Here is a 24811-nt window from a genome sequence, read left to right as displayed (position 1 = left end):
CTTGCCTTGGCAAGAGAGCAGAAATTAAGTGGCTTAGATGCCACTGGTGGCAGCAAATTTCCAAGAGAAAAAGACAGGGCCTATGACAATAGAAACCTGACAAAAATTGTGGCCCCCTTCAAAGAAGGGGATGACATCCACAAATGGATGACTGCTCTTGAGAGAGCCTGCATGGTACAGCAGGTTCCTGAGGATCAGTGGGCTGCAATTTTGTGGTACTCCTTGTTCGAGGCATGTGGGCTGCTAAATTCATATCTTAGCATTAGATCGCCGCCTAGTGTTGGGCTCGGATGATCGCACATTGTTGTCCTGGAAGAGTCTTCGAAGTATCCTGAGATAGGTGGCTCCTCCCCTGGACTACAGTGCGCATGGGCATCGGCTCCATCCCCAGATTGTTTTTTTCCGCCATTGGGTTCGGATGTGGTCTCGACGTCTTACTGTCGGAACCAAGTAAAACTAACTTTTAGCGGCCAAAAGGCCTCGATTTTCTTGCGTCGGTATTGTCTGCGCACGGTCTCGAGTCTTCCGTCTCTTGGAGCCGGAATAAGCGGAGTTTTCTTCGCTCTCAGAACTTTGAGGCCTTCTCATCGCGACACGACTGCAAAACTTTTCGAACATGGAGCGGAGCCCGTTTAAGTACTGCCCGCTCTGTGGGTCCAAGTACCCACACATCGATCTACACCCCGTGTGTAACAAATGCCTTTCGCCTGACCACGACGACGGCAAGTGCAAGTTGTGTGCACAGTTCCGCTCAAAGAAGACTCTCAAGCTTCGGCGCGCGGTGCGCATGGAAGCTAAACAAGCGGCCCCGGATCCGGAGAACATCTTCGGCGACCAGGACGAAGAGGACCAGGGTCATCATCTCCAAATCTCCCCACCCGAGACGGAGGTCGAGGCGGATCCGGGAGACGACGACGGAGTCGCGGGTCAAGGCCTTGAATACGTCGACTAGGTAGGAGACGACGAGATTTATGGGGCCGCGGCAGACAGCTCGGGGGACGAGCTCTGCCCCGAAGGTTACGAGGATACCGACCGGGACACGGGATCGCCTGTCGGCCTTACCCAAGACCCGTTGCCGCAAGCCACAGCCCCGCCTTCGGGCCCGGCCACGGACTTACTTGCTGGGCAGACTGTTTCGAAACCGAAACCATCGGGATCGACAACACCTAAAATGGCCGACCCGAAAACGAAACCGAAACTTAAGGACTCGAGTGTCCCTAAGATGGCTGCCGTGCCGGTGAAAACGACGGTGCCCGCTACCCCATCGACTCCGTCGACCTCCGGTCCGCAAAAGTCGAAGAAGTCCGTCGATTCCGATACTGCAAAATCGAAACCGACGCCAGAGGAGGGGTCCTCCAAAAAAGATGGTCGGCACGGGTCAGCGGCTACGACGCCGTCCAAGCCCGCAAAAGTCGGCTCCAAGGAGGCTACGCAGGCACACGGAAAGAAGTCTGCGCCCCGAACACAGGAAACGGAGGCGGTAAAGACCGGATCCGCGCCCAAAGCGCACAAGGCCCACAAGGACGTCGGATCCGAGGGAAAGATCAGACCATCCTCGTCAGCGCCGAAACAAACTGTGAGTGAGGCGTCCCCCATAGCCGAATCACTGCAAAGAATCAGGGAGAAGGCCTTTGCCCCGTCGGCTCCGATACCATCGCCGCAGCCGCAAAAGGACACTCCAGCGAAGCCTTCTGGGAAACTTCTCTTTATTTTGCCGCCGAAGGAGGCGCCGAAAGCATTTTCAACCAAATCGGCACCGAAACAGGTGATTTCTTCACCGACTGGCCCGCTTCCACGTCGAATACTCGAATCAGAGGACGATTCAGAGCATTTCATCGACGCTGACACAGGCAAACTGACCCTCTATAAGAGGAAAATCACTTCGGAGCCAGTGGACTCCTATGTCATTCCACTAAAGAAGAAGAGGGTGCCCCTTGACGCCTCAGGCCTCACGGAACCAATCCAGCCTCCTCCGAGACGGAGCCCTACTCCCTCCCCAGAACACTCTGCGGGTGAGGGGTATGATGAAGACTAGCAGTACAATTTCCCTATCAATGAACCTGATGCACAACCGGATTCATATGATGACACTGGTGACCAGAACACCCAGGGTGTGGGGCAGGACCCGCAGCTTTTTAATGCACGTGCATCCCCGACTGAGGATTCAGCAGGTTTTCATGCACTACTCGAAAGGGCGGCAGCCAATCATGATGTGGACATGCATGCCGACCCGGTTGAGGAAGACTTCCTTTTCGACACTTTTTCAGTCTCTGAAAGGACAGTAAAGACACTGCCTATGCTTAAAGGAGTCCTCAAGCATGCTGGGGACATATTTAAGGAGCCTACAAGAGCGAGAGTGGTCAACCCTCGCATTGAGAAAAAGTACAGACCTGCACCTGCGGACCCCGCATACATCCGGGGACAATTGCCACTGGACTCTCTTGTGGTCGCCAATGCCAGGAAACGTGCCAACTCCCAGACAACGGGTGAAGCTCCTCCCCCGGATAAGGAGTCCAAAGTGCTAGAGGCAGGGGGCAAAAGAGTAGCTGCACAGGCATCAAACTTTTGGCGCATCGCCAATACACAGGCACTCTTGGCGCGTTACGATAGGGCGCACTACGACACCCTAGAACAGATTGTACAACACCTGCCTCCACAGTTCCAAGAAGCCACACAACTGCTCATTGAGGAAGGAAAGCTAATCTCAAACGCAGCCATCAAGTGCGCACTTGACGCTGCGGACACAGCTGCTAGAGCTATCAACACTAGCGTTATGCTGAGACGACAAGCGTGGCTCCGCATCTCAGGGTTTAAACCGGATATTCAGACAACAATCCTTAATCAGCCAGTCAATCCTGATAGTCTGTTTGGTCCAGATGTTGACACCACCCTAGAGAAAATAAAGAAGGACACAAACCGCTAAGTCCATGGGGGCCCTGCAGTCACAACAGTTTCGTGGCAGCAATTTTCGTCGCTCAGGTGCACGTGGAGTCACCAGAGGACAGATGGGTCAGCAATCCCAGTTCTCTAAAGGTGGGGCACAATCCTCGTTCACAAAACAGAACAAGGGAGGTTACAGAAATAACAGCAACAGAGGTCGCGGCAGAGGAAACAACAGCTCCCGCTCCTCTACCCCAAGCAAACAGTGACTCTCTGTCACTGCCCCCCCGACCACTTAACACCTGTCGGGGGGAGACTGCAGCAGTTCCTGCCCGTCTGGAGAAACATCACCACAGACAGGTGGGTGCGACAACTAGTCCAGTATGGTTATTGCCTAGAGTTGAAATCCACTCCACCCAACATCCCGCCAAGGCAAAGGCCTATGTCCGCAGAGCACTTGCACTTATTGCAGCAGGAAGTAGTGGTAATGCTGCAAAAAGGCGCAATCGAGCTCGTGCCGGTGGGAGAGGAAGGCACAGGGGTATATTCCCTGTACTTCCTTATTCCGAAGAAGGACGGATCTCTCAGACCCATTCTAGATCTACGTCCCCTCAACCTGTACATACTATCAGAACACTTCCATATGCTTACACTGCAACAGATTCTTCCCTTGCTAAACCAAGGAGACTTCTTAGCAACCTTAGATCTCAAGGATGCTTATTTCCACATTCCACTACACCCGTCCCACAGGAAATACCTCAGATTCACTATCCAAGGCAGGCATTATCAGTTCAAGGTCCTACCCTTCGGAGTCACCACAGCCCCGAGGGTGTTCACCAAGTGTCTGGCGACAGTAGCGGCGCACCTCAGGAGGCAGAACATCCATGTCTACCCCTACCTAGACGACTGGCTCGTGCAAGCCAAGTCAGAGCAACAGTGCGCCGCAGACATGTCGACTACAATTCACCTTCTTCACGATCTGGGTTTCTCCCTGAACTACCCAAAATCGCATCTTCAGCCGGCACATGTCCGGCAGTTCCTAGGTGCGACGATCAACACCCTGACGGCCATGGCTCAGCCAAACCAAGTCAGGATAGACAGCATGCAGGCTCTGATCCAAAAGTTCAGGCCACAACACTCGCTTCCAGCGAGAGTGTTCATGCAGTTGATAGGCATGATGGCCTCCTGCATCTTCATAGTCCCTCACGCACGGCTACACATGCGCCCGCTCCAGGAGTGCTTAGCGAATCAGTGGACACAGGCTCGTGGGCAATTGACAGACCTAGTGTTGGTTACCAGTCGGGCATACGACTCTCTGCATTGGTGGACTCCACACAACCTTTGCAAGGGCCGACTGTTCCAAGAGCCTGTGCCGCAGATTGTCCTGACAACGGACGCATCTCTCCAGGGATGGGGAGCTCATGTGCTCACTTACACAGTGCAGGGACTATGGACGACGCAGCAACAGAAGATGCACATCAACTATCTGGAACTGATGGTAATCTTCATGGCGCTCAAGTCCTTCATTGTACATCTGTGCAACAAAGTCGTGCTAGTCCGGACGGACAACATGACCGCGATGTACTACATTCAAAAGCAGGGAGGCACCCACTCGCCACAGCTGTCTCATCTGGCTCAGAGCATGTGGAAGTGGGCCATTCAGAGGAACATTTTCCTCATGGCAGAACACCTCCCAGGAAAGGACAATCAGATGGCGGATCTGCTCAGCAGGTACAGCCATCAAATGCACAAGTGGGAGTTACACCCATCTGTCCTCCACCCGTACTTCCGGCAGTGGGGTCATCCGGAGATAGACCTGTTTGCCACAAAAGAGAACGCAAAATGCCAACACTTTGCCGCCAGGTTCCCTCACCCACAGTCGCAGGGGAATGCGATATGGATGAACTGGTCAGGCAAATTTGCGTACGCTTTTCCGCCAGCCCCTCTAATACCGCTGGTCGCAAGAAAGCTAAGGCAGCACGAGATGACTCTCATCCTAGTTGCTCCAACGTGGGCGCGCCAGGCTTGGTACACCACGTTCCTCGAACTCTCAGTGGTGCCGCATCAAAGACTGCGCCTCACGCCCAGTCTTTTGACGCAGAACCATGGAGAAATTCAGCATCCAGATCCGCGACAGCTCAACCTGGCGATCTGGCTCCTGAAGTCCTAGAGTTTGGATACCTTAACCTACCTCCGGAATGCATGAACATCATCAAGGAGGCGAGGAAACCAACTACTAGAGCATGCTATGCTGCAAAGTGGAAGCGTTTTGTCATTTACTGTACAGCCAATGACATCAACCCGCTAGATGCATCTATCCCCAACATCATCTGCTATCTGTTGCATCTTTACAAGTGCAATCTAGCGTACACTTCCATTCGGATACATCTATCCGCCATAGCAGCTTATCTCCAGAACAGGCAGCACCTCTCTGTCTTCAGAGTGCCCGCCATTAAAGCCTTCCTTGAAGGTCTGAAACGAGTCATTCCCCCAAGAACACCGCCAGCTCCGGTGTGGAACCTCAATGTCGTTCTCACCAGACTGATGGGACCACCATTTGAGCCACTGCACTCGTGTGAACTCCAGTTCCTTACGTGGAAAGTAGCTTTCCTTGTAGCTATTACGTCTCTGAGGCGTGTCAATGAGCTGCAGGCGCTCACAATCCAAGAGCCATTCATTCAAATTCATCCAAATAGGGTAGTGCTACGCACTAACCCCAAATTCCTTCCGAAGGTGGTGTCACAGTTTCATCTAAACCAAACTATTGACTTACCAGCATTCTTTCAAAACCCGCAAACGGTGGCGGAAAGAATGCTCCATACCTTAGATGTACGGAGGGCGTTGATGTACTACATAGACAGAACACAACCCTTTAGAAAAACAAAACAACTCTTTGTTGCCTTCGCACCACAACACAAAGGCAACCCGATTTCCAAAGCAGGGATAGCCAGATGGATTGTTAAGTGCATCCAGATATGTTATCAAAAAGCCAAGCGCACTTTAACAATACCCCCCAGAGCGCACTCCACACGCAAACTGGGGGCATCCATGGCTTTCCTAGGGAACATTCCTTTAGAGGATATTTGCAGAGCAGCCACGTGGGTTACACCACATACCTTTACAAAACACTACTGTGTTGATGTGCATTCCAAGCAGCAAGCTGCTGTAGGACAGGCTGTTCTGAAAACACTTTTTCAGGTTTCTGCAGCTGGCACGGGCAACCGCCGCTGATGGAGGGACTGCTATGTATTCTATGCTAAGATATGAATTTAGCAGCCCACATGCCTCGAACTGAATATGCTACTTACCAGTATGCATCTGTTCTTGGCATGTAGGGCTGCTAACATTCATATCGCCCGCCCTCCTCCCCGGTGCCTGTCGCAGCTGCAGATATACTATTGTATTTATTCATTAGCATGGACATCCTTTACACTTTTCACTCCATCTTCTGCCACAATGGCGAAAAACAATCTGGGGATGGAGCCGATGCCCATGCGCACTGTAGTCCAGGGGAGGAGCCACCTATCTCAGGATACTTCGAAGACTCTTCCAGGACAACAATGTGCGATCATCCGAGCCCAACACTAGGCGGCGATCTAATGCTAAGATATGAATGTTAGCAGCCCTACATGCCAAGAACAGATGCATACTGGTAAGTAGCATATTCATTCTGAGAAAGGGAGGGACAGGCTCCTCACAGTTAGACCTGAGGATGCCAAAAACTACTCTGTTTTGAAGAGTGCTCTTATTGATGGGTTTGGCCTAACCACTGAGCAATACAGGTTGTTGTTCAGAGACACCCAAAAAGCACAGACTCAAGACTGGACTGATTTTGTTGAGTGTGCCACTAAGGCTTTGGAGGGTTGGTTGCAGGGAAGTAAAGTTTCAGACTATACAGGATTGTACAATCTTATGATGAGAGAACAGATCCTTAATAACTGCACAAACCAGCTGTTGCATCAATACCTTATTGACTGATCTGACCTCTCCCCAAGAATTGGGAAAGAAGGCAGACAAATGGGTCAGAACAAGGATTAAGCAGAAACCCCAGAACCAAGGTGGTGACCAGAAGAAAACAGACCAGAAGGGTGGTAATCAGAATCAGAAAGATAAAGAAAAAGACCAGAAGTCTTCAGGCCCCCAAACTAATAGTAAGGAGGGTGGTTCCCAAAATGGAAACCAGAAGAAGAAGAACAAGGGTCCAAAGACACCTTGGTGTAATACCTGCAAATCAGTTTCACACTGGGGCAGTGAGTGCACCAAGGCAAATCCAGTTCCCACCACTACAGCTCCTAAAGCAACTGCAACCCCAAGTACAGTAAGCAGTGGTGGAACACAGTCCAAGGGTGTAGCTGGGTTGACCCTGGGTATTGAAGTAGGATCTGGCCTAGTCAGAATCCCTACACAGGCAGTTCTCCTGTATGATGTGGACATTGAGTTGCCCACTGCAGTGAGCCCCAGTAACCTGGGCAAATACAGGCAGACTCCCTTAATTAATGAGAAACTGGCTCAAGCCTACAGGGACACATGTGCCAGTGTCACAATGGTGACACCTGACTTTGTGGACCCTGGACAGATTGTACTAGGAGAGAGCTACCTAGTAACCAATGCAAGCAACTCCACTACTTCCCATAGTGTGGCAGTTGTGAACTTCTCCTGGGGAGGAGTTGATGGCCTAAAGAAAGTTGTGGTGAGTGCAGACCTACCAGTAGACTGTCTGTTAGGCAATGACCTTGAAAGCTCAGCATGGTCAGAAGTGGAGTACAGGACTCATGCAGAAATGCTAGGGATTTCAGAGCATGTCCTTGCCATGACAAGGGCTCAGGCTAAGAAGTGCCTTCCTGAACCAGTGGTGGATCTTGGAACAATAGACCATCCACAACCCAAGAGGAGGAGCAAGAGAGGAAAGGCTGAGCCTTCCACCTTGCCCCAGGTTGAGGATCAAGTTTCAGAGGAAACTGATTCTGCAGTCCAAGAGGAGACTGTCTCTGAGGAGCTTGAACCTGACCAGGTTGAGTTTCTGGGGACAGGGGGACCCTCAAGGGCAGACCTGAGGCAGGCTCAATTAGATTGCCCTTCCCTTGAACCCCTCAGACAGCAGGCTGCTGCTGAGGCTGCTGGGGATGCCCAAGGTACCCATACTGTGTATTGGGATGATGGACTCCTTTACTCAGAGGCTAGAGACCCCAAGCCTGGCATGACCAGGAGGTTGGTTATACCTCTGCAGTTTAGGGGGTTCCTTCTTACCTTGGCCCATGATATTCCCCTTGCAGGACACTTAGGCCAGAACAAGACGTGGGACAGGCTTGTCTCACACTTTCACTGGCCTCACATGTCAGAGAATGTCAAGGAGTTTTGTCGCTGCTGTGTCACTTGCCAAGCCAGTGGTAAGTCAGGTGGCACAACAAAGGCCCCCCTAATACCACTACCTGTGGTGGGGGTCCCCTTTGAGAGAGTTGGAATTGATATTGTGGGTCCAATGGACCCCCAAACAGCATCTGGGAACAGATTCATACTGGTGGTAGTGGATCATGCCACCAGGTATCCAGAGGCTATTCCCCTAAGGACCACCACAGCACCTGTGGTGGCAAAAGCCCTCATTGCAGTTTTCTCAAGAGTGGGCTTTCCTAAGGAGGTACTGTCAGATAGAGGCACGAATTTTATGTCTAGCTATCTGAAAGCAATGTGGAAGGAATGTGGAGTAAACTATAAGTTTACCACCCCATATCATCCACAGTGCAATGGGCTTGTGGAGAGATTTAACAAGACCCTTAAAGGCATGATAAAAGGATTACCAGAGAAGCTCAGGCGGAAATGGGACATTCTTTTACCCTGCCTGCTCTTTGCTTACAGAGAGGTCCCGCAGAAGGGGGTTGGCTACAGCCCTTTTGAACTTTTGTTTGGCCACCCTGTGAGAGGTCCATTGTGTTTGGTGAAAGAAGGATGGGAGTTACCTCTCAAACAACCCAAACTAGACATAGTGGACTATGTACTTGGTCTCCGCTCCAGGATGGCTGAGTACATGGAAAGAGCATCTAAAAACCTGGAGGCCAGCCAAGAATTACAGAAAGCTTGGCATGACCAAAAGGCTGTGCTGGTAGAGTTCCAACCAGGACAGAAGGTGTGGGTACTGGAGCCAGTGGCTCCAGCAGCACTCCAAGACAAATGGAGTGGACCCTATCCTATTATTGCAAAGAAGGGAGAAGTCACCTACTTGGTGGACTTTGGAACCCCCAGGAGCCCTCACAGGGTAATCCATGTGAATCGCTTGAAAGCATTTGTGGACAGGGAGGACATGAGCTTGCTCATGGCCACAGATGGGGATCAGGAGGAAGAGAGTGACCCTCTCCCAGACCTGCTTTCTCAGAACCCTGATGATGGTTCAGTTGATGGAGTAGCCTTGGCAGGCAGCCTCACTGACCAGCAACAGATGGACTGCAGACAAGTTTTGCAGGCCCACAGGCATTTTTTTCACTCACACCCAGCCAGACTGACTGGTGTACCCATGTAGTGGACACTGGTGACAGTCTGCCTGTGAAGAATAAGATCTACAGGCAACCTGACCATGTCAGGGATTGCATCAAGGCTGAGGTGCAAAAGATGTTGGAGCTTGGAGTGATTGAGCCATCAGAGAGCCCATGGGCCAGCCCAGTAGTCCTGGTGCCAAAACCTCATACCCAAGATGGAAAGAGAGAAATGAGGTTTTGCGCGGACTACAGGGGTCTCAATGCTGTCACTAGGACAGATGCTCACCCCATTCCAAGAGCAGATGAGCTCATTGACAGATTGGCTTCTGCCAAGTTTCTGAGCACATTCGATCTGACAGCTGGCTACTGGCAAATCAGACTAGCTGAGGAGTCAAAAGCCAAGACAGCATTCTCTACCCCTAGTGGACATTATCAGTTTGTGGTAATGCCCTTTGGTTTGAAGAATGCACCTGCCACTTTCCAAAGGTTGGTGAACCAAGTCCTTACTGGGTTGGGTGACTTTTGTGCAGCTTATCTAGATGATATTGCTGTCTTTAGCTCCACCTGGGAGGATCACCTGATCCACCTGAAGAGAGTTTTGGAGGCCCTGCAGAAGGCAGGCCTAACTATCAAGGCCACTAAGTGCCAGATAGGGCAGAGTAAGGTTGTATACTTGGGCCACCTAGTAGGTGGAGGCCAGGTTCAGCCACTGGAGAGCAAAATCCAGGCCATACAGGACTGGGCTCCTCCAGTTACCCAGACACAAGTCAGAGCCTTCTTGGGCCTGACTGGGTATTACAGGAAGTTTGTGAAGAACTATGGGTCTATAGTGACACCATTAAATGACTTGACATCCAAGAAGATGCCAAAAAAGGTTCAGTGGACAGTTAGCTGTCAGAAGGCATTTGAAGACCTGAAGAAGGCCATGTGTTCTGCACCTATCCTAAAGAGTCCTGACTACTCCAAACAGTTCATTGTACAGACAGATGCTTCTGAGTTGGGGGTGGGAGCTGTGCTCTCACAACTTAATCAAGATGGTCAAGACCAGCCTATTGCTTTCATTAGCAGGAGGCTGACCCAAAGAGAAAAACGTTGGTCAGCCATTGAGAGGGAGGCCTTTGCTGTGGTTTGGGCATTAAAGAAGTTGAGGTCCTACTTGTTTGGAACTCACTTCCTGGTGCAAACAGACCATAAGCCCCTCTTATGGCTTAATCAGATGAAGGGTGAAAATCCCAAACTGCTCAGGTGGTCCATTTCCCTACAGGGGATGGACTTTACAGTGGAGCACCGCCCAGGGACTGACCATGGTAATGCAGATGGTCTCTCCCGGTACTTCCACTTAGAACATGAAGACTTATCTGGTCATGGTTAGTTTAATGTCCCTGCGTTTGGGGGGGGGGGGGTTGTGTAGGAGAGTAGGGTCTGCTATCCTATGGTCACCCCAAATTTTTGCTTCACTGGTTTTCGACTACTGAGGCTGTGGGCCTGCTGATCAGACCCCCAGCCTGCTGTTCTCTCACTAAATTACTGACACATGTGCTATAGGCACATACCAATTGGAAATGGACTCCTTGTCAGCCCCTGTATAATGCACTATAGGTGCCCAGGGCATAGGGGCCACCAAGGCCTACCAGGGGCTGCAGCATATCTTTTGCCACCCCTGGCTGGTTCTTAAATTGACACAACTGGCTGATCACTCAGCTGGGGTAAGGTGGTGTAAACACCCCTTGCTTAGATATAGTATACCTATATCTAAACCTATATCTGGACACATGTAAACCTGTGAGTCACTCCTATGGAAGGCCTCATCAATCCTGGAGGCAGAGTGCGTGGTTTTATGTGAGATGGAGCTCTAGCATGAGCTGAGCCTGTCTGCAGCTGTCGGGAACAACTCCCTAAGCTGTTTCAGGATAATGCCATACCATATACTCTTAAGTGCCTTATAATCCTCGCGGTTAAATAGCAACTTTGGTTTGGCTTTATCAAAACATGTCGTGTAAGGTGTCATACGATTTGGAATACCATCCCCTCGCCAGTTCTGGCGACGGGGATGGCATTCCACCCCTCTAGAGGGGTAAGACATGTTGCTTTACTTAAATGCGGTTAGTTTCTCCAAAGACCTTAGATCCACAAAATGGATGCCTCTGCCACAGACAAATGTCTGGACCCCTGCAGTTGACCGAAACTCAACCAAATGGGTCCTGGTCAAAGGGTTTCCTGTCACAGGAGGGTGTCACCGCCCTCCAGACAGGAGATAGTGGATTGTAGCAGGGAGGTTTGAAAGAAACCAGACACTGCTTGGGGCGCACAAGGCTGCCCCTTGCATAATCCGGCCAAACCGGTTCTGGGGCACTCCAGCCCTTGTGCCAGGGCGGCCTGGATCAAAGGAAGGGGGTGTATCCACCCACTTCCTGGGTCCCACCCATAGGGGGGGACCTAGCAGGTAATCACGCCCCCCAGATTCGAATAAGAGTGGGAGCAGTGCCAATGCACATCAGATTTCCTGGAAGAAACATTTGAAACGAAATTCTGGACCCTTCGCCCTCCATCTCAACGTGGAAGCCCGAAGAATCTCCCTTGTGGTCAAGGAGTGACCACCCTGCAGCAGCAGGCACCATCCAGCCCTCGACGTCTACTTAGTTGCAGTTCCCGCCGGAACTCGAGCGACTGAGATCGACGAGATCAAGCCTGCCTGCCTTCTAACAGCCCGATCCACAGTCCCTGCAAAGCTGAGACCCGTGGAGGCGACCGGAAGCGTGGGGCACGCCATCTTGAATTGACCACGAGACGCTGACCGTGCAGCCCACGAGTGACCCTCGAAGCTGTGCACCGGGGTTTGAGAAGCCCCCACCCTGAGCTACTCCTGAGCCGAAGTTCAGCCCTCCACACTCGACGAGTGCTGCGTGGGGCCCTTCTGCTCTATTTGGCTCAACGCGTTGGCCCGGTCGCTTGCCAGCTGGCTAGTGGACCCTGTGTCGACGAAACTACTAAGAAGACTCGTGAATCTGGTTGCTCCAGATCCACACCAGCTCCCCTGAAAAGGAGCCAGACTCTGACCTTCCTGGTCCGAGTGAGAAGCAATCTTCCGATCCCGCGTGGATTGCTCTTGCCAAGGCTTGTTTGCTCCAAACTTGAAGCCGACTGCACCGACGGTGAGAGCCTGCGTGGGACAGATCGTGACCTGCTCCTGGACGTCGCAGATGCCCCAGAGCCCACGTGACAGCGGAGAGAAGCTCCTCGACGACCACCTGATTGCGCCCGACATTGCCTGGTTCCGTCCTGGTTCCACCCTGGTCACTGCTGAGTGACCCAGACTCTGTCCCTTCTGCTTTCAGGTACCCTTCGACTTGAGTCCACCCTTGGACTCCACCGGACACTTCATCTTTAACCCGCCTGCAGCCCTTTCAGCTTCAAGCACCAAGAGCCTGCGTGTCAAAACCCGACGCATCTTCGACCCTGTGCACCCACTTCCTGTGGGTGAGGTAACTTTGCTCCGCCGGTGTTCCCACACTGGTGCACACCTCTAGGGTCTGTGTGTTAAGTTTTGTTCCTCTAGGTTCAGCGGAAGTGTCCTTTAACTTTAACTTTACAACTTTTACGCACCATTGGTTAACATTGGTGCGTGCGCGCGCTTTCCGCACATCTCCCGAATCCCGAGGGCCATTCCCGACTTCAGCATTGCTTGTCCTGACTGCTCCCAGCGATTCCCTAGGCCCTAGGCCTAACCACTGCTCGAGTGGCATCTCTTATACCACTTGTTTAGTATATGGTTTGAGTGGCCCCCTGCCCTCATCCATAATTGTGCAACTTTGTATGTTTAAACAGTGCTTTTGATTTAACGCTTGTGCCCCTTTATTCATAAAGAATACTGGGGATTGTTTTTAGTAATAAATACATATATTTTTATAATATATACTTGTGTGGTGTCCTTTCATTTGGTATTACAGGATTGTATGTGGTAAAACAGCTCGCTTAACACGACCTCTTAAGTTAAGCCTTTAGGCTGCTTAGTCCATGCTACCCCTAGGATAGCTTGTCTAATAAGGTTGACTTACAACCAGACACCATAAGGGATTGTTTGGTCTGATAACAGGTGATTCCAGAATTGGAAACATCACCTATCAGGCCAACTTCTCACATAATACAAATAACATTGATCACTGCCCCACTGGTCAGAGCTGGTGTCATAGCTTTTTTTCTCCTTATGTTAGCAGCCACACTACTGTACAACATGCCTAAAACAAATTGAGCAATCCAATAGGGGAGAGGGGTTGGCCTAACGGTTAAGGCGCTCGACCTCGGACCTGGGGATCTGGGTTCGAGTCTCGGTAACGACGCCAAAAAAAAACCTGTGATTCTGGGTAAATCACTTAATCTCCCCGTGCCTAAAATGAAAGTGTGTCCTCATGTAACGTAACTGATGCTATGTAAAGCGCTCTGATAACGGATTCGGTTCGGTTCTAGTTGCGCTATATAAAACTGCAAAAAAAAATAAACAATAGTCGAGACCGATTGACTTTGCCAATTCTTGTTTTGGAAAGGTTTGCCATTTTTCGTATTTATTAATGCAGGCACAAGTCAGTTTCTTCTTGATGCCCGGAGCCAGCACTAGCATTGTTTTGGGGCTCCAAGCATCATAATTCTGTGGCACGAGGAGGCGCAATCAAGCACAGGGCAGGGGGTAGCCCCTTGGCACCTCAAACTGTTGCCAACGCTCCCATGGGACACCTGGTGCCAGCACCAGCATTGTTTGGGGACTCAAGTCCCAGAATTCTAATTTGCCAGCAACCATGAGGCAGGGGGAGGATCCCCTTTGCATCTCAAAACGTTGCTGCAGTGCGGAACGTTACGAGGCCAAGGGTAGCCCCCCTCCTGTGCCCTTCAGAGCCAGTGTAGGGCCACCCCCTTTGGCTCTTCACTTGTCTGCTGTTGGTTTCATCAGCAAGATCTCTGCCTTAACATCCAGGTACACTATTTATATTTTGATCTTGCTTGCACCCCCTGCCTTGCTGGTTCTTCACTGATGTGGGACCACCGTGTCCCCCAGCTCCTTGGGACCTGGATTTGTACTTTGAGCAAGCTCTGTGCCAGGACTGTGGGGTGCTTGGCCTTTCTTCGTTTGACCTGTTACTAATTTTGTTTGTAGCTGGGAACGTCTTATGACCCAATTTTTTAGGATTGGCCTGGAAAGTGGGCTGTTACTACTGTGGCAGCATGTGGTAAGAGGAAGGTGGACTCTCGGAACACGATTGACAAACGTCCAAGAACAAAACTATTTTATCTCTTCTCAATAATGCACTGGGGCTGTTAAAGTTGAGATTTCCTGTGTGGAGGATCAGTTGGTTCATCATTCATGGTGTGGTCCCCCGCACCAGAAAGACCAGATCGGGAGGCCGCTCCTTCTCCTTCCTCGCGGCCAAAGCATGGAACGCCCTTCCGCTCCACCTCGGACAGACAACATCGCTCCCCATCTTCGCAAGAAACCTCAAAACCTGGCTCTTCGACAGACCCCCTCCTTGATGGAATGGAACCTGCATCCCCCCCCACCCCCCACCCCTAGCGCCTTGAGACCCTTACGGGTGAGTAGTCGCGCTTTAACAAACTCCTGGTTGATTGATGGTGAGCAAAACTCCTCTCGGGGGGGGGGGGGGGCAAGGCGTTTCCTGGCCGTGCCCTGTTGGTCTCCGATAGCACCCCTGTACATTCCCACTCCTTGACAACTCCTGGTATCATCTCCCCTCTCTCCCCCTTCCTGGGCACTCTTTACTTACCCCTTCACAAGCTTCAGCCTCTGTTATACATACCCAATTAGCAAGACTACAAAGGAAAGGGGCCAGGCTAAAAAAATAAAAGCTCACGGGCACATGGCAAACCAAAACTGGGCACCAAACAACAAAAAAAGGGACCCCAACTCATGAACCAGTAGGACGTTGCGCACTTCGCCTTTCTTCAGAAATTAGAGCCACTCATTTCAACGTCCTTTGTGTTGGCACTTGTTGGGTCCCAAGAAGGAACAGTTTCAGTAAAATAAGAGCATCTGTGGCTACAACTCAGTCCGTCCAGGCCTTGCCGTTCCCAAATTTACCTTCACACCTTTCTTACCAAGAACCTATAGAGGCTTGGAGCCCGCCCATTGCTTACCATTGCTTATTTCCTGTTGAAATCATTTGTCTGCCTTTTATTTGTGTTCCAGCTTTTCTATCTTGTTTGTTCCTCTCATGCATCATTTCTTGTTTACTGTCACTTTTGATAGGCTTGCTTTGCTTTCACTTCTTGCTTTTCAAGCACTACTTTTTTCTTTTCGGTTAGGTCCTGAATGCATTTTTTCCCCAGCTGTCTCCTTCGTGTAATTCTCCCCCACTGCAATTAGTGTCTGTGCACATGTCCTTGCCTCCTGTTGCTTGCTTACAGGTGTGCTTCTTCCCACCTGTTCCCCTTTGATTCGCTCCAACCTCTCTACGTGTTGCTTCCCCATCTGTACCCGCTCATCCATTGATTCTCCACCATACCCGTACCCTCTGTTGCTTCTGTGCTGCCAACACGCTTAAAAAAAAAAAAAATTACGCCGTTCTGATCTTTTTAGTTACTGACCCCACTCAAATCTGCAATTAAACAGAAAAACAGTGCCTGCGTGCAAAATGTGGGCGGCCTCATCGAAGACTTTTTGTTTAATTCTTAAACTTACCACTTTTGTCAAGAGAAGTTGCATGGGCATCAAGGTGCCTCTGTCTGTCTTTGGTCTCCTGAAATGGAACAGATTCTCCAAATGGTCCTGATCCAGGCTGAATTTGAGGGCCATCGGATCCTTAACATATCCATGCTTTCAAACAGGCTATGTTGCGTATTTTCATTACTCTACTAGATCCTTCTGGCCTGACAGATCTGTGGAGGCCTCCAGTTGGGTTACTGCTGGCAGAGTCGTCCCTGACACAGATGTGGCCTCTTGACCCCATTCTGGGGTCTTCCCTGACTTGGGGGCTGATGCCGGTCCAGACCTTTTTCCGGTGCCAAGACCTCGATGGTTTGCACATGTCTACACCATAGAAAGGGCCTATAGTCCTTTCAGACTCTAAAGCGAACCCACCATGACTTCTGCCAAAGTGCCATCCACCTCGACCTCCACGCTCAGTAAGACTCCGAAGAAACACGTCCATTGCCTAGGTGTCTTTTGGGCGCTGAACCACACTGATGGAGATGAGTCTTTGATTGATGACTACAAATTTATTTGTATAGAATTGAGACAGCCCTGGAGACTACTAACTTTGTGGGTTGGGAAGTTGGTACCAGCGTGGCCCTAAGGCGCAAAGCATTGTTTCGAACTGGCTTTTCCAGTGGTGTCCAAGCGTCACCGATAGACATGCCTTTTGATGGCTTCCATCACTTCAGAACTAAATCTGTAGGAGTTGCGGTACATTCGTTTCACACTAAAAGCTTTTCTCCAGACCATCAAGGGGAGGGGTAGGGTACAGCTGCAGATACGCACGGACAACACTACCATGTGGTCCGGCACCAAACGGGGCAGAGTGAGACTGTGGGTCCTGTACCAAGAGACTCAGTCTCTGGAATTGGCTGACCCCTGGGGTATTTCCTTGATTGTCAACACCTGGCAGGGGATTTCAAATGGCCACTGCACTCCGATGTGGAGCAGGTGGTCTTACAACAATGTGAAGAACCCTGGTTCGAACTTTTAGCCCCTGCTGAGAACTTACAGGATCCAAGATTGAAATTTTAAAGGCAATTCTCTCTCAAATTCATTTCAGCTGGAATGGAGCTCTAGATTTATGTGTACTTTCCTGCCTCTACCTCTCCTTCCCCTAAAGTTCTTAAGAAGCTCCAGAACTGCTGCATTGACCAGGACAGTCTAGTAGCCTAACTTCTGGTCATGAGGAACTGTCTTCCGATTTGCTGCCTCTCTTGTTTGAGGCAGTAGGGCTTATCCCTGCATCTTAACCTGCACAATTCCCAACTTCATGGTTGAAGTTTGAGCGCGACAGTTTGACCTCTGTCCTAGGGTAGTGAATGTTCTTTCAGGAGCCAAAACAGATTATGCAAGATGCTGAGAGAAGATGGTTTGTTGGAGTTCTTCTCCGGCTAGCCAAACCTTACAAAGCCAGTTGTGTGGTGTTCTTTTCTCCCTAACATTAGCAAGGCCGTGCTTTGGCTACTGTTTAATGTTGTCTTCCTTGTCGACTTAGCTACGATTGCCTGATCAGCCATCTCTATTCTTATCACTCCCAATGTCCATTGCACCAAGGTAACATTAGTAATCCGTCTCTCCAACGCTGCTTGATTTCATTACTCAAACATTTATTTTTAAATAGTTTTTGAAAATTCAAAGAAGTTTCTCCAAACATTAGCTTTTAAGTTCCGAAAATGTGTAGGTTCTCGTCTTGAGTACAGACTTTACAATTTTGGCATAAATGTAGTATTCAACAAAGCAAATGTTTCTAATTTAGTAGGCAGGGCTACATGCAGCAGAGCTACTTGCCAGTAGCTGGGGAGCTACCAGTAGCTCACTTTACTTGTAGAAGCCTGTTTTAAGAGAATGTGCCAATATGGTCTAAGGCATGGGTACTCGCACACATTTTCCAAGGGGCCACAAAGTTTAGTCTGTGTGGTGACCAAGGACCGCATTGATGCCAGCAGAGTGGCAGTCGGGGGAGTGGGGTGCAAAGGGGGGGGTGAAAGAGGGATTTTGGCAAGGTGGGTGTAGGCAAAGCATATATATTTAGTGTCTTAATTGCACAATGTGAAACCAAAAGCTTGAGATTAATCCCGGCTTCTCCACTTAACCACCTTGGGTGATCCTAGGCAATTGATTTTTTTCTATTGATCTCCTTTTTCTTCATTATCAAATACACGACTATAGGATGTTACAAAACCTACGTTTGATTTAATAAACTATAATGTTTATGTATGATAGAAACTCACCCAAAGAGTTCACTGAACTGACTTGCCTCGTAGTTCACTATTGGCATTGGGGGTGGGGGTGTTTCTAAATTGATGTTTGAAAATGATAACTTTAATAAAAAAAAACAATAAGGCTTCTGAAAACACTGATATAATCTTATTTACTAAGGTGAAACTGTTCTGCATGGTGATGAAATGCACTTTTTGAATTTAAAAACGTTATCATACATTTACACTTTTGCTGCAAGGTGTCTTTAAAATTATGACGGTATTTCTAAAGTTTAGCGGTGCAAGACACCCTAGTTACTTCATTTCTTTAACTTCAATTAATCTTTTTAAAAAAGGTAAATAAACAGGCAAGAATGTATTTGTTATTGTTGAGTCAAGTAAACAGCAGCCCAGTCCTGCTGTTGGCCGGGGCCCGAATGTAAAGGTCATGAGGGCTGCATGCTGTCCCCACTCGTGACGAGCCCAGCTCGTCATGCTGCACAATGGAGCTGTGCTCATGACGAGCTGAGCTCGTCACGACTCTGCCCACTCCTGTAGAACGCCCGCACTGGAGGGGGGTTAGCCCCACGTTGGCCGTCCGCCGCCGTTATGACTAGCTCAACTCGTCATGAGCACAGCTCCACTGTGCTTTATGACGAGCTGAGCTCATCATAAGCACGCAAGGGGTTAAGTATCTCTTCTGAGGGGACACCTAAAAAAAATTGAATGCAGCCATCTTCTAGGGTAACGCTACTCCAAGAATAAGCCCACCGCCATTAGAAAAAAAGGCGAAATGCGTTTCGGGGGCATTTCCTGAACAATATTTGTGCACTGTAGTTTTACAGAGGCAGACAATGGTAGTCTAGCATGGACTCATGGAAATTCTACAGGGTAGACACCAACCAGCTGGATCATTGCAAGACATTTTGGTGACAACTTCTGCGGCAGTACAGCTGTCTAGGCTGAAAGAAGTCCTTCTGTTATGCTCTAAGTGGATACTATATTGAACTGCATATTCCTCACCTAGTGAGCGCACTCTGGCACCAGACTGGATCGGGGCTTTTCTGAGCTATGCCCTTATGCCCCATTAGGTGGCATCGTTCGACTCTGTAACATGTCAATCAAGGGCTCAAATTATGTCTGGCCCACATATAAAGTCCCCATTATAGTCCGGTCCGGTTCCTTTCAATCTTTACCTGAGTCATCTGACGCAGAGCCCTCAATCACATTTGCCAGTTTATAAATCTCCAGTTGGAACCTTTATATGATGAAGAGTCCGTTCCACAGGAGGAAAGAATGAATGGGAGATATCCACAGTTAGAGTAACAAGCTGAAAGTGTTTACAAAGGTAAATAGCTTGTTCTTTTGATGGATACTTCTAACTGCAGATTCCTCGCCTTGTGAAAAGATACCAAAGCAGTACCTTCCCAGGTGGTGGGTTTGTAGAAGGGCTTAGACCAAGATGTCCTATGGGACAGAATGTGCAAAATGCCTCTCCTGCTGTACCTGGCTATCCAGACAATAGTGCTCCATGAACATATGAACTGACATCCATGCAGAGCCTGGCAGATGTCCAAGACGGGCACTCCGTGTGCCAGTGTGGTGGTGGCAGACTTAGCTCTGGTGGAATGAGGCACTGGCCTACCGTAGGCTGTTTCTAGGCGAACCTGTAGCGGCTGTTTTAGGGTCCATCAAGAGTCTCTCTTTGCACAGCTTTCCCCTTCCTCGACCCCAGAGAACCCCACAGACAGCTGATCGTCCTCCTGATGGCCCTTAGTGCAATCTGTGCTGAAGCTCAGTGCTCGGAGTCAAAGTGCTGGAGGAGTTCTTCCTCTTTGGAAGGGCGAGGTGCGGCAAAGTATTCCAGCAGGATGATGGACCTCCTGGTGTTAGAGTTCCATCCAAAAGTAATGACTATTCCAACTTGGTCTGTAGCTCTAGCTTGTCTGGGGAAATGAAGAGTGGTTTACGGTTTCTAGATTCATGCCACAAGATGTCTTGCTCACCATGAGGAACACTACCCTCTGGGTTAATCACCTTAGAGGGCACCTGTGCACTGGCTCAAATTGGGCGCACGTCAGAAATGTGAGAACCAAATTCAGGTCCCAGAGAGCCATTCTAAAAGGTGTCTGTAGAAAACCGATGCATTTACAATGATAAGACATTCCAACCTGAAAGCCTTTTTTACATCACTACTGACCTGACTTCACTACTGACATCACTACTACTACCACCCCACCTGGAGCACCAGGGTGACCTTCTGGTAATCTTGCTTGGGTGTAATTACCAGTGTCGTTTGTCTGGTGGTCTCACGATTACAACACTAATACCAGTAGCTAGAGGTGCTGTTCATTGAACAGAAGAAGCTCTTAGTGTGGGGACGATTGGAGACACCCTGCATCATTGCCTCTTATTAGGGGGTCTATGATGCGCACACTGAGCCAGATGCTTTTTGACGTAGTAGTCATTTGGCCCTGAGCAACCCCTTTCAGCCAGGCCGTGTAGCTGAACATCACGCATGTTAGTGTTCAGTTAAACTCCGTTTTGGGGTCAGTTGCCAGCTAAACATTTGGATAGGTTGCGCTTGAGGCGCGTTCAGCTTTTGTGGAGGTTGGTTAATGTAGGTGCTGATCCGTTAGTGATTTTCTCTGTGTACATTCAATTCTGCGGCACCTGTCAGTGTTAACTAATAATATACCAAGTCCGTAGTATTCGAATAAGTTCCCGCTGCAGAGACGAGTTTCTTTTTAATGTACATCCTCATGTCTGCGTTTGATACTAGTTTCCTGATTGGAGAAAGGTCCATGCGCATCTCGGGTGTACAACACTTGTGTAGAGGGCCCCTTTTCACTCACTGCGTGTATTTGGTACGTTCCTTGATGAATACGTGTCGGACCTGAACGCGCATCAACTTTAAACGTGGCAATGAGCGCCCGGGTAAAATGGCTGGTGTGTGGGCCAGGTCAGTCCAGCATCCGCCCAGCCGCGGCGGTCACGCGCTTCTTTTGCGATAGGGAGGCCACGCAGTGACTGGGAGAGAGAGGTGACTAGGTCTGTTTGCTATCGGCTGAGGCAGCTGTGCTTGACTGCAAGGAAGGAGTGTGGCTGTGGCCTATCGGCTGGCCGCAGTGTGCGGAGGGAGGGCCGCAACGCCTGTTTGTTCTCGTCTGCCCAGCAACAACTTTGACCTCTTGAACGTTTTTCTGCCGGCAATGCAGAATTTTTGTTCCCAAGTGTCGATTACGTGCAGTTCGAGTCAGCCCTTTGGCTACACAACCCTTCCTTTAGAAAATAACCCGACTGCACTGGTAAACGGAAGTTTCCCCATTGTCTATAAGTGCCTTCTAACCCATTTGTTTGTGGTCAAAGGAACCTGGCTGCCCCGAATGTGCATGCCTAACTCAGCATGTTCTGTTTCCTCATCAGAGATTTGGTTCCTCCTTAAAGACCGGGTGTAGACTTGAATGAATTCCAAGTTTCGCAGTTAATGTTTTTGTTCACTTATTGTTTGTGAATAATCTGTGCAGTAACTTCAGGCTATATCACTCTCACAGACTTGTTTTCCGATGCCTGGGCTAAACTTTATATATTAAGCAGTGGGGTTCTAGGGACGGACGAGATACACAAGTGTTTATAATCTAGCATAACATTTTTAAATGCCACCCTGGGGGGCCATTTGTCACAGTGGGTTCTGCAAAATTGAGTTAATCTACATCCTAAGCGGGGATACTGGTTTTATTGTTTTTTTTGTTGTTTTTTTTAATACATTTCTGCCTTTATCTAATGTTAATCTTCTCTGCTAATCCATATTTAGATACTTTTAGGTACACATTAGCATTTCTGATGGGTTTTAATGAATAAGTGCCCTTATAAGAACAATCAAAACATACTTGTGAAAACATGAAAATTATGCAAGAAACGGGTGTACTTCAACTGTTATCTGCATTGGGAGCCCACCTTCGTTTTTAGATTTCATTTCCTATGAGTCTGCAAAGCTATTGAGCTGGTCCATGATTAACCTCATTCAGAAACACCCAGCATTCCTATTTTCCTTTTTTATGCTTCATTAAAAATGCACACCAAATAGAAAATGTTTTTCTGTACTGAGCTTTAAAAAAAAATAATTTTAAGAAGGGAAAGGGGGAAAAAGTGATAAGCCGCCTGAGTTCTTGGATGCAATGGATTGCTTGTGTACTCCAAACAATGTTATTTTTGGGTTGAGAACTTAAGCTAGAGGGTTAACGGACGAATATTTTGTTCAGCACGGCTGCCAATAACATCTTTCAGTGTCTTACTTTAGATGAAATGCAAAGTCATCTTCATTATTGTATACGTACTAAATAAGTCGTCCCCTTAGTTTTATTTTCTGTGTTCTAAGTTGCTTCTGTAAACATATTTTCTCTACCCGCTTCGTGCTGTAAATTATTTTTTTTTCCTTTCCAGGAGGAATCCGTGGTGTTGCCCGTGGCGGTCTGATGGGCCTAACGCTTACCAGTCTATATGCAATATATAACAACTGGGATCACATGAAGAGTTCTGTATCACGGCAGTCACTTTGAAGGACTAGAAATGCCCCTATAAATTCCTTCTACGAACTGTTTTTCCAAGGTGGTATTTGACTTTTAATGTGTTTGTGTCGCATGGAAGACTCCTGGCAGGGCTGGTGTGGATTGCAGCTCTGATCCTGTCGCTATGTTGTCTTCAAGAAAATACCACGAACATCCAACCGGGCCACCGTTGAGCGGATCAGCACCAGCCTGCCTTCCAGGAAACCAGGCGCCCACTTGTGCACAATCAGTCCTTAATTTTATTATTTTTAATTTGGGTCTGATCTATACACAACTTGTGATTAGTAACGCTAGGTGCCGGTGTTTCATGGTGACCATTCCATAATAATTAACAACTCCAGTATTTTTGTATTTATTTCCCATGGCTAACAAAGGATGGTGTTAGCTTCTTTTAAGGAATGTCCAAGTGCACCATAGTCCAGTCTCTCAAAATAATATCGGTGTGACGTGAGCTAATGGCTGAATGCACATGAACATTTATATTGCAACCTATGACAATGTTCAGATGAGATAAGCTGTTCTATTTGTTTCCTGGGCTGATTTTGAAACGTGCTTCACCTTTCCTGACCTTGGTGTTCTTGAAAGAGTAGAGCCTCCTTTTAAAACCTGCCATGTTACTATTTTTTTTTGTTGGTAGTTTTTGCTCCCCTCACCCAGGTACTTCCTAGATGTATTTTTATTTGAACGGTCTGTTGCCCTAGATGTTGCTATAACAAACCTCACGCACTTTAATGACCTGCTACAAATTTTGGGAGGACGTGGTCTAATGTTGGTTATTGTTTAGCTGCCCCTCTCCCATTGGATCCTAAGAACTGCATTGCCAGCAAAATATAGCCCCTCTTATGGCTTTTTAGTGTGTTGTGCAGGAAGACTCGCTCAGGATGCCCGCTTGAGAAATTTGATGTTAATGATGCATCTTAAGGAAGATCATACTAAGTACCCATATGTAGTTTGTTGGACCAATTTCAGCTAAATTGCCTCTCTGGATACAAGAAGGTGGGTGACGAAATTAAGAGTTGGGAACGTGTCAGACATTGTATTTCTAAAGAAAACGACTTACTTTAATTCTAAAATCTCTTCTAATCCTCCTCCAGCGATTTTTACTGTAATTATGTGATGTTTCTTTTGTTTTATCTATGTTGACACTTCCTGGTTTTTAATATATCTATTTATACCACTATAGGAATTAGCAGTATGTTTTTGGTCACTTCTGATGACCCTCCTGTACAGAAAAAATAACTTGTAATTGTACCTGCATCCAACATGTTAGTCTAAGCCTTCAAATGTATTGGTTTCAGGCCATCGTATGTAAAACCACAAGAGCACTTGGAAGTGTAGTGGGCTGTATTGATAATAAAACAGACTACCACCAAAATAGTATATTGTATACATTGTTCATGCTCGTGGAAGGTATATCTGAAAATGTAAAGGTTCTCTGGGAGGAATTTCTTGCTTGCTATGTAGTCTTATCAGTAACCTGTCAACATTTGTGATTTGGAGAAAATTAACTTGATTGTAAATCTTATGTTCAGATGTGTTACCTGTAATATTTTCCATTTGTAATCTGTAAGTCTTACTCCACCGAGCCATGGTCTTAAAATGAAGAGTGCGTCTTTGATTGACACGTTTCCTGATCAAAGGAAAAGCTAGTAAGGCAATCCTTTTACTTCACAAAGACTTTCATTGAGTCCAGCGCATTTTTAATTGGGAAAAAAACATACTGCAGTTTCTTGGGCTTAAGTGTTTTATGTGTATTGTAGATTAATGTTTGAAAACCAGGTGCCCATTGCTCACAGTTCGAATTTTAAAAATAGCATTTAGTCCATTAATAGCATTCGAAACCGTTTTTGCTATGTGGATTAGAAAATGTTTTTTTTTTCCCCCCACTGGTTGTTTGGGTGTGCTAGTTTGTTTGCTTGCCCACTATAGCATATGCTATATGCCGCTCGCTGTGATAAAGACAAATGTTGGAAAGATTCACCACCGGTTACAGTATCT

The 24811-nt window shown here is 48.3% G+C and overlaps 1 protein-coding gene across 1 annotated transcript in view; it reads left to right on the top strand.

Annotated features, from left to right (window-relative positions):
• Nucleotides 1-24188, top strand: part of LOC144754969 (mitochondrial import inner membrane translocase subunit Tim23) — a 109069-nt gene extending 84881 nt beyond the window's left edge. The window contains exon 7 of the mRNA XM_078643349.1: nucleotides 22689-24188. Within this exon, the coding sequence (XP_078499475.1) occupies nucleotides 22689-22804 (116 nt within the window). The 3' untranslated portion in view covers nucleotides 22805-24188. The remainder of the gene's footprint in view (nucleotides 1-22688) is intronic.
• Nucleotides 24189-24811: the final 623 nt, after the last annotated feature.

Source organism: Lissotriton helveticus, chromosome 5_1 (assembly GCF_964261635.1).
Source record: "Lissotriton helveticus chromosome 5_1, aLisHel1.1, whole genome shotgun sequence".
NCBI lineage: Eukaryota > Metazoa > Chordata > Amphibia > Caudata > Salamandridae > Lissotriton > Lissotriton helveticus.
Note: the sequence above shows the minus strand (reverse complement) of the source record. Positions and strands in the feature narration are given on the sequence as shown.